General features: G+C 27.8%; 3 protein-coding genes across 3 annotated transcripts; all 3 read left to right on the forward strand.

Annotated features, from left to right (window-relative positions):
* Positions 1-2,863: 2,863 nt before the first annotated feature.
* Positions 2,864-5,701, forward strand: LOC119682805. Its single transcript, XM_038096317.1, has 6 exons — positions 2,864-2,971; positions 3,374-3,494; positions 3,581-3,707; positions 4,945-5,239; positions 5,301-5,326; positions 5,419-5,701. Exons 1-6 carry the CDS (start codon positions 2,864-2,866, stop codon positions 5,699-5,701), a joined length of 960 nt encoding a protein of 319 aa, XP_037952245.1.
* A 7-nt stretch (positions 5,702-5,708) lies between these two features.
* LOC119684076 (putative helicase mov-10-B.2) lies at positions 5,709-8,210 on the forward strand. Its single transcript, XM_038098025.1, has 4 exons — positions 5,709-5,753; positions 7,207-7,565; positions 7,630-7,742; positions 7,798-8,210. Exons 2-4 carry the CDS (start codon positions 7,309-7,311, stop codon positions 8,022-8,024), a joined length of 597 nt encoding a protein of 198 aa, XP_037953953.1. The 5' UTR covers positions 5,709-5,753; positions 7,207-7,308; the 3' UTR covers positions 8,025-8,210.
* Positions 8,029-10,753, forward strand: LOC119684075 (putative helicase mov-10-B.1). Its single transcript, XM_038098024.1, has 4 exons — positions 8,029-8,511; positions 8,579-8,684; positions 10,231-10,507; positions 10,564-10,753. Exons 1-4 carry the CDS (start codon positions 8,346-8,348, stop codon positions 10,750-10,752), a joined length of 738 nt encoding a protein of 245 aa, XP_037953952.1. The 5' UTR covers positions 8,029-8,345; the 3' UTR covers position 10,753.
* Positions 10,754-14,710: the final 3,957 nt, after the last annotated feature.

The raw sequence follows: 14,710 nt of genomic DNA on the forward strand, positions 1-14,710 counted from the left end.
ATAAAGAAATATATTTAAATAAATGAATACCTCATTTATTCACTATTTATATATTTATTTTATTTATAGTAACATAATTATTTTATTATATTAAAAAAATATATATATATTAAAGCTACCTCTACCGGCATTAAATTAAAACATTTTTGTACACAAGCAAACGACTCAAGAAACGTCAAACCAAGAAAACTTTTGTGCAAAAATCCGTAAAGTGCTGAATTTCATAACACAAAAATAATCAATGCAAACGTTGGCAAAAGTTTTATTGCGCTATACTTTGGAGCGGATGATTCAATATAAATATACGCGCATTTTATAAGCAAGGGCACTTTCTTTCCTTCATCCTCAACTCTACTAGGCCTTTCGAATAAACGAGTACCTATTATCTCTTGCTACTCTCGCTCTACCTATGAAGAAAGTATCGTTCCACACCGACAGGAGAATAAAAAAAGATCACTGGGGACCACATTATAGAATTACGATAATCAAGAAACGTTTCAACAAAATCGCAGATTTCCAAAAGCAAATACCGGTTCGCTACAACATCAAAGCCAACACAGATCATCCTTTATCTTAATTTGTATATTTTATTAGTTAGAAGTTTTTAAATTTATTTTTTCAATAAAGTAATTTAAGTTGTATAGTAAAATAGAAATTCCTTGTTTTTGGCTTCTGAAAAAAAACAAAAATTGCAATGAACTTTGGATAACGACTGAGCTTACCCTAGCAAAACTAACGAATTAAACGTGTCGTTATAGCATTACGGCTCTACAGCTCAAAATGTGTTAATTATTTTTAACACAAATAACATCATTTAGTATTTAAGTTAAACATATAAAGTTATTATAAACACATTTTGAATAATGAATTGTGAACATTTATGTAGACAGTTTGCGAATTCAAGTTCGAGACCGTGTGCGATTTCGATTTACTTTAACTAAATTTACTCAAACTCACACACGGTCTTAATGGGTCTACTCTATGCTAGAATCCATATATTAGCCATATGGATTAAAAATATGGAACTCTACGTTGGAATCGATGTATTATTCATATAGATTAAAAATATGGAACTGTGTGTATATAATATTACTTACCTCTGCCAAACGTTAATTTAGTTCAGAATTATTTATAACCACGGTTGCCACTTGAAAATTTTTTTCTGTACCAAAATTGGTTTAAAAAGGTACCATTTCTGTAAAAAAAGGTCCAAAATTTTTCTATTGTCTTTTTATAAGAAAATACAATTTATATAAAATGTACAAAAAGTATAAAACAATACAATATCCACAATAAAGTTAGGTCGCCGAAAAAGGTTCCATTTTTTGAACATGAGTACCAGAGTACCAAACGGAAAAAAAAGTACCAATTTTGGTACTAAAGTACCATAAGTGGCAACCGTGTTTATAACTGTAAAACAAACTAGGAGTTAATAGAAAGAAACGTTTTATTACTGATTAATGTATTAATAGTGTAACATAAAATTTACACTAACTAAATTTTACTACACAAATAATACCAAACAACACAAATATAATAAAAACAAAATAAACAACAAGAAAACAAACAACAATAGAAAGAAACTTGTAAACAACGAACCGTTGAAATCACAAGAACAAAGATACTGCTTGCTTCGCACATCACAAGTATAAAAGGCGAAGCAAACGCAGTAGACTGGGATTCAGCAAGACAGCGAGCTAAGAACAGGTCGCTCTATATTACATGTGCTGAAACACCAAGAATCGAAATTTACATCTCGATTTCTATTTTGTTTTATTTTTTTTTATTTTTAATAGAAATGCACATTTCTATTAAAAATCATAATTAATAACGAAATTAACATTTCGTTAATAGTAATAGAAATATAAATTTCTATTACTCTATTGTTCATAACGAAATCAAATTTTCGTTAGTAAATTACTCGGTAAGGTGATAATAACTCATGAACATTATCACCCATACCAAATCCATTGTATGAAGAAGAAATTCACATTTCTTCAAACATTTTGTCAGGGGCGTCGAAATTAACATTTCTACGCCAAAATCCATTGTATATAGAAGAAATTCACATTTCTTCAAACCTTTTGTCAGGGGCGCGGAAATTAACATTTCTACGCCAAATCCATTGTATAAAGAAGAAATTCACATTTCTTCAAACCTTTTGTCAGGGGCGTCGAAATTAACATTTCTACGTCAAATCCATTATATAGAGAAGAAATTCACATTTCTTCAAACCATATCACCGTACCAACGTCACCATCCACCGTATTCCACTGTTCCTATCAAATAAATTTATTGTAGGACTGAACCTTGAATCCGGCGAGTAAAACCCCGGCCAGGAAGGTTCGTTACAATAGGGACGCAATATATTTATATACGAAACTTTATGAATTAAAAAGACAGAAATATCAGCACCAATACCATATTAAAGTCTCATCTTTGTGAAATAGATATGAAACATGATAAAAATATATCCAAAATATATCCAAAATTCTCCAAAATGCTGATCTGATCAACTTTTAATATTGTTAATGCTGACAATAGCTAACGATTCTTCGCTAAATTCAAATGCATAAGTGTAAGACGCATTCAATATTCAATTTCTTTATACACAAAATAAAGGGAAAGCACAGCAAAATTTCTCAGCTCATTCATTCAGAATATTTGATGCAATATAGTCGCATATTCTAAAAAATTGAAAAGTCTTATACAAAAATTAGAAATGTCGAGTGGTAACAAAATATATTGAAATCTAGATAAAAGTTGTGAAATAATATTATCAAATATTTTTATAGAATTCTTCGGACGGTTTTTATATGATTTATTTGAAAAAAATATACTTTGTGAACAGAACAGCTACAAAATGCAGATGGACACGATGCAATCACATTTTTTAAGATTCATATCTCAAAATAATTTGGAGGAACCTTTAAAAACAATACTTTTAGGGGCTTGCAAAACAGCAACCACTGTAAGTAATTATTAATATTATTATTAAACTTTTCTATTACAAAAAAAAAAAATACACACATACATATATTTTTACTAATGTTTAGTACACACAAAAGAAAAACTCAAAAAAAAACTTTATTGTGAAATCTGATCAGTTTCAGATTTTATATTAATAGGCTTTTACATATACTTTATTCCATACTTTATTCCAATTTAGTTTTTCATTTAAAAAATTAGATTGTTAAGTATAAATAATTAAATTTATTAAATAATTTTAATAATAATTTAGATTCACTACAAATTATTTGTCTATTTTCTATTATTATTTGTCTATTTGTTATTTTTCATCTATATTTAATATCAACTTTCTATCGTATGTGGTTATCAAGTTATGTTGCTTAACTTAATTATTTTTTTACAGTTTTCTTCATATCTCTCACAAAATCGTGAGTATCTCCAACAATCTACAAAAAATATAACTGAATTTTGCTTAAACGAAGTCTATATTGACCAGTATTTGCGCAAAAAAAATTTAAAAACTGGTAAGTAAAACTATAGTTTTTGAATTTAACAATAATATACTTATTAAAAATAAATATCTAAAATTAATCATATAAATTTATTTTAGAAAAGTATGATAAAAAGAATTTGCGCACGCTAACTTATGTGGATAAAGGAACAATTTTCAAAGAACAGATAAATGAAATTAAATATGGGCTAGAATTTGAATCTAAATCATATATATACAAACACAAGTAAGAATAATTGATTATTAATATTTTATGATGGTATAATATAATTTGTCTAATTAAACTAAAAGCATTTTAACATAGAAATCAATAATAATAGTCATATCTTTTTATTTAGATATTTGTATTCCATTTTAGTTACATATATATTATAAGCTGGTCTATATTGTTAGATATACATTAACTGCTATATTTAATTTTAAGTTAATTAAATTTTTGTAATTTTCTAAAAATAAAGGTTTATGAGATTGTCTATGATTATTTATAACATATAATTTTAAATAGTGATCCCTATTTTTTATTCTTTTTCTTTGAAAGAATAATTCAGTATGTAATAATAGAAATAGAATGTATTTTAAATATATTTGTGAATTATGGATTTATGGAGTTGGTAATAACTAGTACCTTTACTCCTTCTTGGTATACATAACTTAATCGATACTCGGAAGATTTGGAAATCTGCATAACTTTTATTGTGAAATATTTTTTTTGTTTAAAGTATGGCAAAATGGTTATCAGTAAGTCTTTCTCCCGTCCCTCGAATTCTTCTAAGCGGATCTAAAAAAATTTTATTTTGCTGAATGATGATTTCCGTATAGATTAGCATTCTATGTTTACGGTTCAACTTTTTGCTTTTGCAAAAAAGGATTTATTTTTGAATATAATTAACCTACCTCTCTTAATTAGAAGTTAATTAAGTAAGGTAAGCTAATTCGCTTTCTTTTCTATATTAGGTCTCTTCCCCCAGCTACTCATACTAAAACTCGAGTAAAACACAAGTAAAGTACAAACTGAGAACGTAACACAAATAAACAGCTAAATTACGGTCTTTATACAGATTTTCATAGAACAACTTTGTGTAAAGCATTTTAAAATTTCAACAGGAATGTTACGCTCTCTCAGATACTCTCATTTACTCGAAATTTTGCTGGTGGAACGCACTTGTGTATACACAGTGTTACTCAAAATTACTATTAGTAACTCGTGGAACAGACCTATTGTTTTCTCAATATATTAATTCTATGCATTTTAGTATATTTTTCTCTTTTTTATATATTGTAATTCTTTTGGAACCAATTTCACAACATAATCCGTTCCATCCTCAGGATTTTTTAAGTAAATATTAATAAATAAAGATAGGTTAGATTAGATGAAAAAAAATATCTAAAATTATCTTATTTAAAATGTAATTTCGAAAATATTAATATTATTATGTTTATATTAATTAATCTTCTCTTTGCAGGCATATAGTCAATTCTGTCCCCTATATTCAAGATATATATCTTGGATATAAGTTTTGTGAACATTCAAAAAAGGTTTGTTTTGTTTTGAAAACGATTCGTGAGAATTTTAAAATAAAAAATATTTTTGTCCAACGTGATGATATTGGGGAATTAAAAAAAATAGATACTTCTATTATGGATTTGGTGTTTTACGTTGACAAAAAATGTTTATTCAGTAATGTAGATATTAAAATATTTTTAGTGCATAATAACATATCGGATGACTCGACAATCTTTAATTGCGATTCATTTAAAGTAAGTTTTTTATTTTTGACGTATTTTTTTAAAAAAATTTTAAATTATTTCTTTTAAACAGTTCAAACGCTTCAATTTAAAAGCACCGTAAGTGAAGTAAAAAAATTGTTGTATATAATATGATGAAAATATATAATTTAGCCTAACTATAAATCTGTACGATGCACTTTTCGTTTCAGGGATCAAAAATTCGTATATGAAATGGCACCTTACATTTCAGAAGATTTTAAAATTTTATACTCTAAAAAAGAAGAACAACAAATCAAATATTTGTGCCAGATTTCTCCAAAGTTCGAGTCATATATATCTAATGGCAAACAATTAACCCGAGAAAATATGTGTGAAGTTTTAAAATATTTATTAACGTTAGAAGATTTGGAGATTTTAAAACCATATAACAATTTAATTCAACACAACATATGTATTAATGAATTCACAAAACCTGGAAAAATATGTGGATGATGATGGGGATGATGATGGGGATGATGTTTTTGAGTGGAAGTATACTTTGGAGGTAAATATTCCTTTGCAGATATTTTAATAAATATTAATATAAGATATAAAACTGAGTATTTTTTTTCAGTTAAGATCCCGATTAGTCTGAAATGCATTTTGTATTAGTTCTGTGATGATTTATTATAATCGCAATATTTCATGAACCTTTAACACTTTACAATGTTTGAAATCAGTTGATTAAAACGCAATTTTCACCTATTCCTTATTTTCGCTATAATAATATCATGTAAAATATGTGGTTCCTGTCTTTGGATCCAAAATAATTTTCTAAAAAATTTTTATATTCATATATCTATTAATATATATTTATTATTATACTGACGCTAGTTGAGTCAGTGCACCTGAGCACTTTTACTTTCTATTAACTGCGAGGTTTCTTCAAAACTCCTGTTTGCGCCTTGACTGGATTATTATTTATCACTTCATCAGATTAATCAATAATTGACCTCAGATCGCATACCTCCCCGAGGAGCCTGTAACCATTCTGAGATTTGATAACACGGTGTTAGCAAGTCTGTCAGATTTCGCAAATAATTTCAGGGCTCTATCCTTTATGTATTTATATATTTATTTATTTATTTATATATATTTATTGTAGGTATCATCTTCGATTCCTTCAGTTTCGTGAGAAGAATTGCATCATAGACATCAAAAATGTTCACTTCATGAATAAGTCTTATTAAACTATTTTCAACATTACTTGTTATGTATCTATGGGCGTTGTCAGAATTATTCATCATGATTAATACATTTCTGTGTATTGATGTACTTTTGCGATAAAACGTTACAAATCTAGTGCATGATAAGTGCGTGAACTCCAGGATGTTAATCTCATCCTAGAGTTCTTCCAGAAATGGAAAATAAAAATTAACAACGGGAAAACTAAGGCCCTGTTTGTAGCTTGTAAACATAGGCAGCATTCACCGAGAGCGAGAGTTGGTGAAATTGCGATTAATTAGGAGGACAGCTTCAAATACCTGGGAACCACGTTTGATAAGCGGTTCACTTGGCACAAGCACATACAAGTCAAAAGAAGAAGTTTTGCGAAAGTACTGCCGTGCTTAGCGCTAAGAACAGAAAGTTGATCTGCAGCCAGATAATCAGATCGGCACTTCTCTTCGGATGTGTCGTGTATAGCAAAGCTTTCAACTCTACTTTCCAGAAGCTATAAGTTGCTCAAAGTCAGGCTCTCCGAAGACTCTTCAAAGTGACATGATACATCCGCAGGAATGACAAAAAACACATAAGGGACAAGGCCCTAAAGCTATACGCGTATATTGACCAAACAAAATGCTTCTAAAAAGTGAAAAAATTTTCTCGACAATGTTTTATTCAATTATCAAATATTATCTTAAAATTATTAGACAAAATAACACTAATAAATATAAAAATAACACTGTTCCGTATGAATATTATATTGATTAAATCCAACTTTTTTTTTATTAAAAAAGCTATCAAAACAAAGAAGAATAAATCAAACACAAACTGCACCTTGCGTAGATGATGATGTATACATTTGTAGCAATGACAAACCTTGTGATTTTTGGTCAGCTATGGAAGAATCAAAATTTTATGGCATAGTATTAACTGTCTCGAAAGAAAAAGTAACATTTACAATAAAATCAAAACGCGATATCTGTGGAATTTGTTTCGATAGTCCTATGTATACCATAGTATTTAGTCCATCCCGTTTCACAATTCGTCTACAGTATCGTGCATTGGAGTTACTGAGTAAAGAACGAATTGAAATCATCGATCGTATTTTTTTTCCTGCAGGTGTTGATCCGATATATGCTATACCACAAGAGAGGTATATTTCTAATTTTTTTTAAAAATTTTATTAGAATAATCATGAGTTGTATATACATATGCAGATTGGTACTTTTTAATGAAAGCATTTACGAAAATCCTGAACAATTACAAGCAGTGCGCACCATAGCAGCGGGGCCCAAATGTAAAGTACCATATATAATATTTGGACCACCAGGTGAGTAATTAAAAAAAAAAGAAATTTAAAATAAAATTTTGAACGTATTTTTAAGGAACGGGAAAGACAACTTTAATTGTGGAATGTATTCTACAACTCTATTTACATCGACCAAATACTAAAATTTTGGTTACTGCTGCATCAAATACCGCTTGTGATGAAATAGCGGTACGTTTATGTAAAGCACTGTTCCACTATAATGACGAATTTTCTATTGTTCGCTTATATGCAAGATCATTTAAGAAAGAAACAAGCTTTCTTCTTAAAGAACATTCTAATTAACATTCAAAGTACTTCTCTCCAAACAAAAATGATATCAAGAAATATCGCATTGTAATAAGTACATTATCTGTCATAGGAAAAATTGATATTCAAGAATCCCAATCACCATTATTAGAAGAATATGAAACCAGTGCTTCCATAACTCATTTTACACATATTTTTATTGACGAATCGGCTGCTACAACAGAAACAGAAACTTTGCTTGCTATTATTGGCTTGTTACCAACAAATGCAAGTTTGATACTTTCCGGTGATCATAAACAATTGGGCGCAGTATTACAGTCAAAAGCCGCAGAACATTTGGGATTTTCTATTTCATTAATGGAACGTATACTTAAATCAGCATGCTATCGAGTAAATCACAACGGAGATTATAATCGCTCCTTTCAAACACGTTTACGACGCAACTATCGTTCTCATCCCGAAATAGTAAACTTATTTAATCACCTTTTTTATAACAATCAATTACTTCCACTAGCCAAAGAGAGTAAGTACTCATATTTTCATATACATTTTTAATTACTTCAATTTGATATTGTATATATGTTAAATAGATGTTGAACTCATATGTAAAAAATGGTCTAGATTACCAAACACCAAATATCCTATTTTGTTTCATTCGGTTGATGGAATTGCTGAAACTGAAAACAATTCTACAAGGTAAAAATATATATATATATATGTATTATATATTAAACTTCTTCTACTAATTTTTTTAAACTGCAATATATTCGTTTGGTGAAATACCTAAGTGGTTTTAGAACAAAACATGCAAACTGTATATGTACACATTGCTATAAAAGAATTAATTTAATTAGTATGATTAAAATGCTATAAATTATCAGGCTACTACCATCCATATAGTCAAAATGTACTACCACTTAACTGTATTTACTTTTCTCGAACTGATTATTGATCAAATAATGAAGATAGTATGCTCAGAAGATATCGGGTGTATTTTAACTGCATTAGAACTATCGAAATCGATAACTATGGCTTGACAGCTAAAATTGTCAAACTGTGTTAACATTTCTGTGCAGTACGGTTTGGCAATTCATCATGAATCGTTTGGCGCTAGGGCAATGCTTCCAAATTGTGGAAACTTACTTTCAAAAAAATAAATCTGTTCGTGAACTTCATAGTTCACTTTGTCTATTTTAGGGTCAACATAATCGGCCTAGTGAGCAAGCAATAATTTTACTCTTTTCGATTTAAAACCACCAACAAGTCATAGAAATGTGCTGTTTGTTACAGTTTACACGCTGGCGACATCATCAGTTATTTCTTTCGAAATGACGAACGAGGTGCCGCTACGGTGAATGGTGAGCGCTATAGAGCCATGCTGACTGACTTTTTGTTTTCAATAATTACTCAATTAAACATCGACAACATTTGGCATTTGGTTTCTTGGTCAACAATAGGTTTAACCTCCAAAGAATGGTCACTGTAGTTGAATCAATTCACGCAGTTGCTCTGTAATAAATGATTGTTGTCAAACAAAATAAAATTTCTTGATATGAGTTCCCACTGCAGCGAAATCAATTTATATGAATCAAATTAGAACTTGATCGTTTCCATTGACATTAGTTGATTTATGTAAGTGAAAGAGTTTTCACGTGTCAGAAAGTCCTGTGAAAGTTCTAAGTTTGTTTTCTGTTTGTTTACATTTCAATTGTTAGCAGATAACATTTAATTTCGTATTTTCAGCAAAAACTTATTAAATGATCAATGAAAACGAGGAAAATGCAAAACTTGTTTTTTTTGACTTGATTTGTTTAACTTGTTTTTTTTTGTGTTTATATACATTTTGTTCCAAGTACCAAATATGTCAAATTGTTAGTGTAATTTTCCTTAATTTATTTTTAACTAAGTTGAAAAGCACGAAAGGTCTTTGTACGGTTAATCAACTGATTACCGACTCAAATCAAATAAAATGCTTTAATGAAGACAATGGGAATATACTATTACTATTATGCAATTATTCGTCCTCCATTTTTCTACTCCAGTAATAATTCTTTCAGTACATATGTATATAATAACAAAGATGAATTAATTTTAAGAAAACCGGAAAAGAAACCTTAAACGATTTTTCTGTAGATTGGAGAGTTTTAAAAATTATTTGCCAGAGTACTGAAAGTTACTAAGTTAGATTAATAATAAACTCAAAACATATAAATATATTACTTATTTGTTATTTTATTTATAGCATTTATAATTGGCGCGAAATAGATGTCGTTATACATTATGTGAAGGATTTACTCAAAATCAATTTCAAAGATTTCAAAATTACAGAAGACGACATTGGTATAATTTCACCATATAAATTGCAATATATAAAAATCAAAAACGCTTTGGCAGATCATGATTTATCCAAGATTACTATTGGCTCGCCAGAAACCTTTCAAGGGTCGGAGAAGCCAATTATAATCGTGTCATTCGTCAGATCAAAAACCCGTGCTTTAGGGTTCTTAACTAATGAAAAGGTAACTTTGGGCAATCAAATTTTTAGAATATATATTTATTAATTTATTTTATTTAGCGTTTAAATGTCACAATATCGCGACCTAAATCAATGTTGATACTGATTGGAAATGCAGAAACACTAAAAATAAATTCCAATTTTAAGTTCATCATAGATTCATGCATTGCACATAAATCTTTTATAAAATCGGCGTTCGCTGAGAAACCAGATACATTAGATGAGTTGCTTAAAAAATTAAAAATTTAAAAAAAATTTCAAGAAATTATCTTTTATCTTAATATGTTCTTTTAAAAATATATCAATATCAATATTATATCTAAAATGAATTAATTTTAAAATTGAAATCATATGAATAGTAATTATAGATTCATAATCCATTTGTTTTTTTCATATAATAATTTTAATAAAGATTATTCGTTAAAATATAATATGTCTTAAGTTTAATTTAATTTCTTCACTTTAAATACTATTTTATATTTGGCACTAATAATTCTTTAACAAAATGTGGGCAATTATAGATAATAATTTTCTTATTCACATATATTATAATATAACATATATTATCTTATGTACATATATTATAATATCAGAAATATAATATCTTTTGGGGTTTCTATACAATAAATATCAATATAAATGCTCAGTGTTCTGAAAGCATGTCTGTCACAATCCCTATCCCTGAGAAGCATATGTCTGAAGTGTTTAAATCTCTCAACACGACTTACCTTAAAGAATGTAAAATCTCGCCAAGATTAAAAAACTTTACTGGTTCCAAAAAATGAATAAGCTTCTATTATATATGCCATCGTGAATCGATCATTTTGTAGAATATTTAGAAAGGAAGAAATATTTTAGATTAACATTGGTGAGACTTCGCGGAACAGTGCTTTTTTATTGAAAAGTTTGCCTGCTTGTTTAAAAGACGAATCTTGTCGCTTATTCCCTCTTTGGTATTATTACGAATTAATTATTTTTTGGAACTTTGACAAAAAAATTTTTTCTGACTTTTTATGACAATGCAAAGCTTTTTTTATTGTCTTTCAAGGTTTTTCTATGCATTTGCTTTATATTATATTTTCTTCTTTAAATAACTTTTTTTTTAGAGAAGAAATTTGCTTTTGCACTCAATTTGTTATTTTTAATTAATTTATTCGCAACAAATGCATACAAATACAAACATTATATTTGCTATTCAACCACAGAATGCGCTTTTCCTCTTGCTTTAAGTTTATTCATCGCTGGGCGCTGTGAATGAACGTTTTTTTTTTTTTGAAATAATTGGATTTTCCGTAAAATAGAAAAAATTAAAAAAAAAACCAAGTAAAAAATTGTAAAATCGACTTTTTTGATTTTCATGTTTTTAGAAAATAAATTTCCATGTCTTTATAGGAAAAAAATATGTCATTGTTATCTATCTGTTTTATAATGCAATATATCTTTTACACTTAAGGAAATATAGTTTACAGTTAAGTAAGCTTAAAAACAATTATTATTTTTTGCCAGTTTTTTATGATAAAAATAATATATTCTGTTGACGTTTTAAAATTATATTTTATGATATATTTCTTAACATTTTTTATTTTTATTTTTTCAAATATGTGTCATCAAACACTAATTCTGCTTTAAAATTATTTTCGTTAATTTTAATATTATAATTATGTTACATTATTATATTTATTTTACATTATTATTACCACGAACACGGTTGGGATTTTTTTAACCCCACTAACTCAAAATCATATCAACGTTGTAAAAACAATATTTAGTGGGAACTAGGAATTAGGAATTGATGTACAGGGTGACATATGTTATATTTAAGAAATTATGATATTAATTTTTAACGATTTTGCACAAATTAGTAGAAAACTAATTTTATTGCTCTTCAGTGCTTATGCGTGTAAAGCGGTTCAACTCTTAGTTTTTAATAATTTTTAAGTGAAGAATTCAGTTTTTTTTTTAAAAAAATTTTATATTTTATTCTTTGAATTACTTATTTATTGCGTAGTCGTTTGTTTCTAAACAGTCACATTCTCTGTGGCTGCTCAGCTTTGATCTGGGCCAGGAGGAGGTCACTGGGTCGACAACTACTTTCTCCTTCTGACATTAGGAGGTCCTCAACGGCCGACATTCTGGCTTTCATTCAGAAGACGGAATGTCTTCTGTTTGGTTAGGGTCTGTTGCAGCACAAAAGATCAATCATGGTCACAGTGCTCCGCTAGTATCCCATTTATTGCTAAAAGACATATATCAATTATATTTTTGTTTTGATAAAAAAACTTAAATTTCGTCAATTTTGGCGCAGATAAATTTTCTTAATTATATAATTACCTGGATATGAAAGTACCACTTTCAATATATCTCAATTTGTGTCATTTTGTTGCCTATTTCAACCTATTTAGTTCTTTTCTAGGACTACTCGTATAATTGAGTAATGTCTGTAAGTCAAAAGACCTTCTTTTTCAACTATTAATTTCATTATATGTAATTTAAAAATGAAGAAACATTTTTAAAAGTGGCAATTTCATTTAAAACTGTTTTTCCTTGTGTCTTTCGTGCTTCAGTTTACACTGATTCGCTTTGATTAATTAATTTTGACTATACAGTTTATTACGAGAGGACAGACTCTTTAGCTTCCAATCACTGCAAGGATTTAAATAAATGAATACATAATTATGATAATTAGATTTTTATTTTTAAATATGAGTTTATACTCGTATATACTAAATTGTATACAAACTATTACATTAAGATTAACCTAAAAGCCAAGCCATTACTAGTGATACTTTTTAGTTGTATTTTCGTATAAATTTCATAGTAATTACTAATTGTTTTAGAAACGTAACAAAATTTGATAAATAAATTGTTGTAAGTCAAATTTTTCGATTTAACATTTACTAAGGCGCATTTAAGAACATGTAACTTTATTTTGATTAATGAACATATCAATCACCAATCATTTATGAAATTTAAATTAATTTTCAATGCAAATATTTACAATTAGTTTAAACTAAAAATCATTTTTACGTAAACAAGGAACAAATAAAGTTTAAAAATGTTATGAATTTAATTATTACGATTATAAAATTAATCACTTTTGAAAGGCAAATTATTTTCATTCAATATAAGTAGATTCTTTTTATGGACGTATATTTGAATTAAAACAATAAAAATTCAAAAATCTATCGCTTTTTGTTTGCAGGAATATAATGTTTCTTTCACGATATATATGTAGGGTGATTTTGAAATAGTGAAGCAAACACGAAAAATCACATAAGTAATAATTATTCGTTTATTGTTATCAATACTACAGGTCAAATATGATTGAAACTGTTAATATAATTTTTATTTCATTTTTTTTAAATTATTAAAAACATAATAATTATTTATTATAATAACAAGTAACAAAAATATTATGAGTCAGATTATATGGCAAACTACTAAATCATTATTTTTTCTTTACCAAGAGTTTTTTTTCCGCAGTATTATTATAACCTAACTGGGATTCAGTATGTAAAAAGTGTGTTGTTCAGTAAAGATAACGGATCTAAGAACGGCCGGGTCTACATCCCGGTGCTACTTGTTGAGCTAGCCGACTAAGCGCCGTTCAGCACTCCCAAAAGATATAAAGTTTATAGCACAAAGATATATTAAAAATACAATTTAATTAAGTATATTTTGTATTTTTTAGAGATAAATAAATTTAAAGGAAGTAATATTTAATGAAGAAAGCTCTAGAACCAGCCAAGTCTACTTTGCAAAACTGATCTTCTTTGTAGACTATCAAGTGCCATTCACGTTTTCCACAATGTGTTACTACAGCTACAATATAAATTGACGTATGTTTCACTGTTACAAATGCAATGGTTTTAAAACTGACCCATATTAAGAATGTTTTAATATTGTTAATGAGTAGAAAAGAAAATCGTTTTGAAATTGATGTTTAAATTAAAATAATATTATAAAGATTATCTCAGAAGTCAAATATATGCCTTATAATATTTTATGATTAATTTTAAATCAGTTAATAATTAACATAACATTTCGACTATATTTAATTGCTTTAATTCATATGTAATTTTTATTTTAAATCAAAATATAGAATAACAATAAAATTGACTAAGCAAAAAAATTCATTTCGATTTATGTATTTATAATTAACAAAGTGTGAAAACATTCATTTCATTTTAAAAATTTCGGCTTTCTG

The sequence above is a fragment of the Teleopsis dalmanni genome, chromosome 2 (assembly GCF_002237135.1).
Source record: "Teleopsis dalmanni isolate 2A chromosome 2, ASM223713v2, whole genome shotgun sequence".
In the NCBI taxonomy this organism is placed as follows: Eukaryota; Metazoa; Arthropoda; class Insecta; order Diptera; family Diopsidae; genus Teleopsis; species Teleopsis dalmanni.

Bases quoted from the DNA above. Each gene is read 5' to 3' on its own strand.
- LOC119682805 (XM_038096317.1), top strand. From the start codon at position 2,864: ATGCAGATGGACACGATGCAATCACATTTTTTAAGATTCATATCTCAA. The intron at 2,972-3,373 runs GTAAGTAATTAT...ATTTTTTTACAG, and splicing joins CTTGCAAAACAGCAACCACT to TTTTCTTCATATCTCTCACA. The intron at 5,240-5,300 runs GTAAGTTTTTTA...TCTTTTAAACAG, and splicing joins TTAATTGCGATTCATTTAAA to TTCAAACGCTTCAATTTAAA.
- LOC119684076 (XM_038098025.1), top strand. From the start codon at position 7,309: ATGGAAGAATCAAAATTTTATGGCATAGTATTAACTGTCTCGAAAGAA. The intron at 7,566-7,629 runs GTATATTTCTAA...ATACATATGCAG, and splicing joins TATGCTATACCACAAGAGAG to ATTGGTACTTTTTAATGAAA. The intron at 7,743-7,797 runs GTGAGTAATTAA...CGTATTTTTAAG, and splicing joins TATAATATTTGGACCACCAG to GAACGGGAAAGACAACTTTA.
- LOC119684075 (XM_038098024.1), top strand. From the start codon at position 8,346: ATGGAACGTATACTTAAATCAGCATGCTATCGAGTAAATCACAACGGA. The intron at 8,512-8,578 runs GTAAGTACTCAT...TATGTTAAATAG, and splicing joins ACTTCCACTAGCCAAAGAGA to ATGTTGAACTCATATGTAAA. The intron at 10,508-10,563 runs GTAACTTTGGGC...TATTTTATTTAG, and splicing joins GGTTCTTAACTAATGAAAAG to CGTTTAAATGTCACAATATC.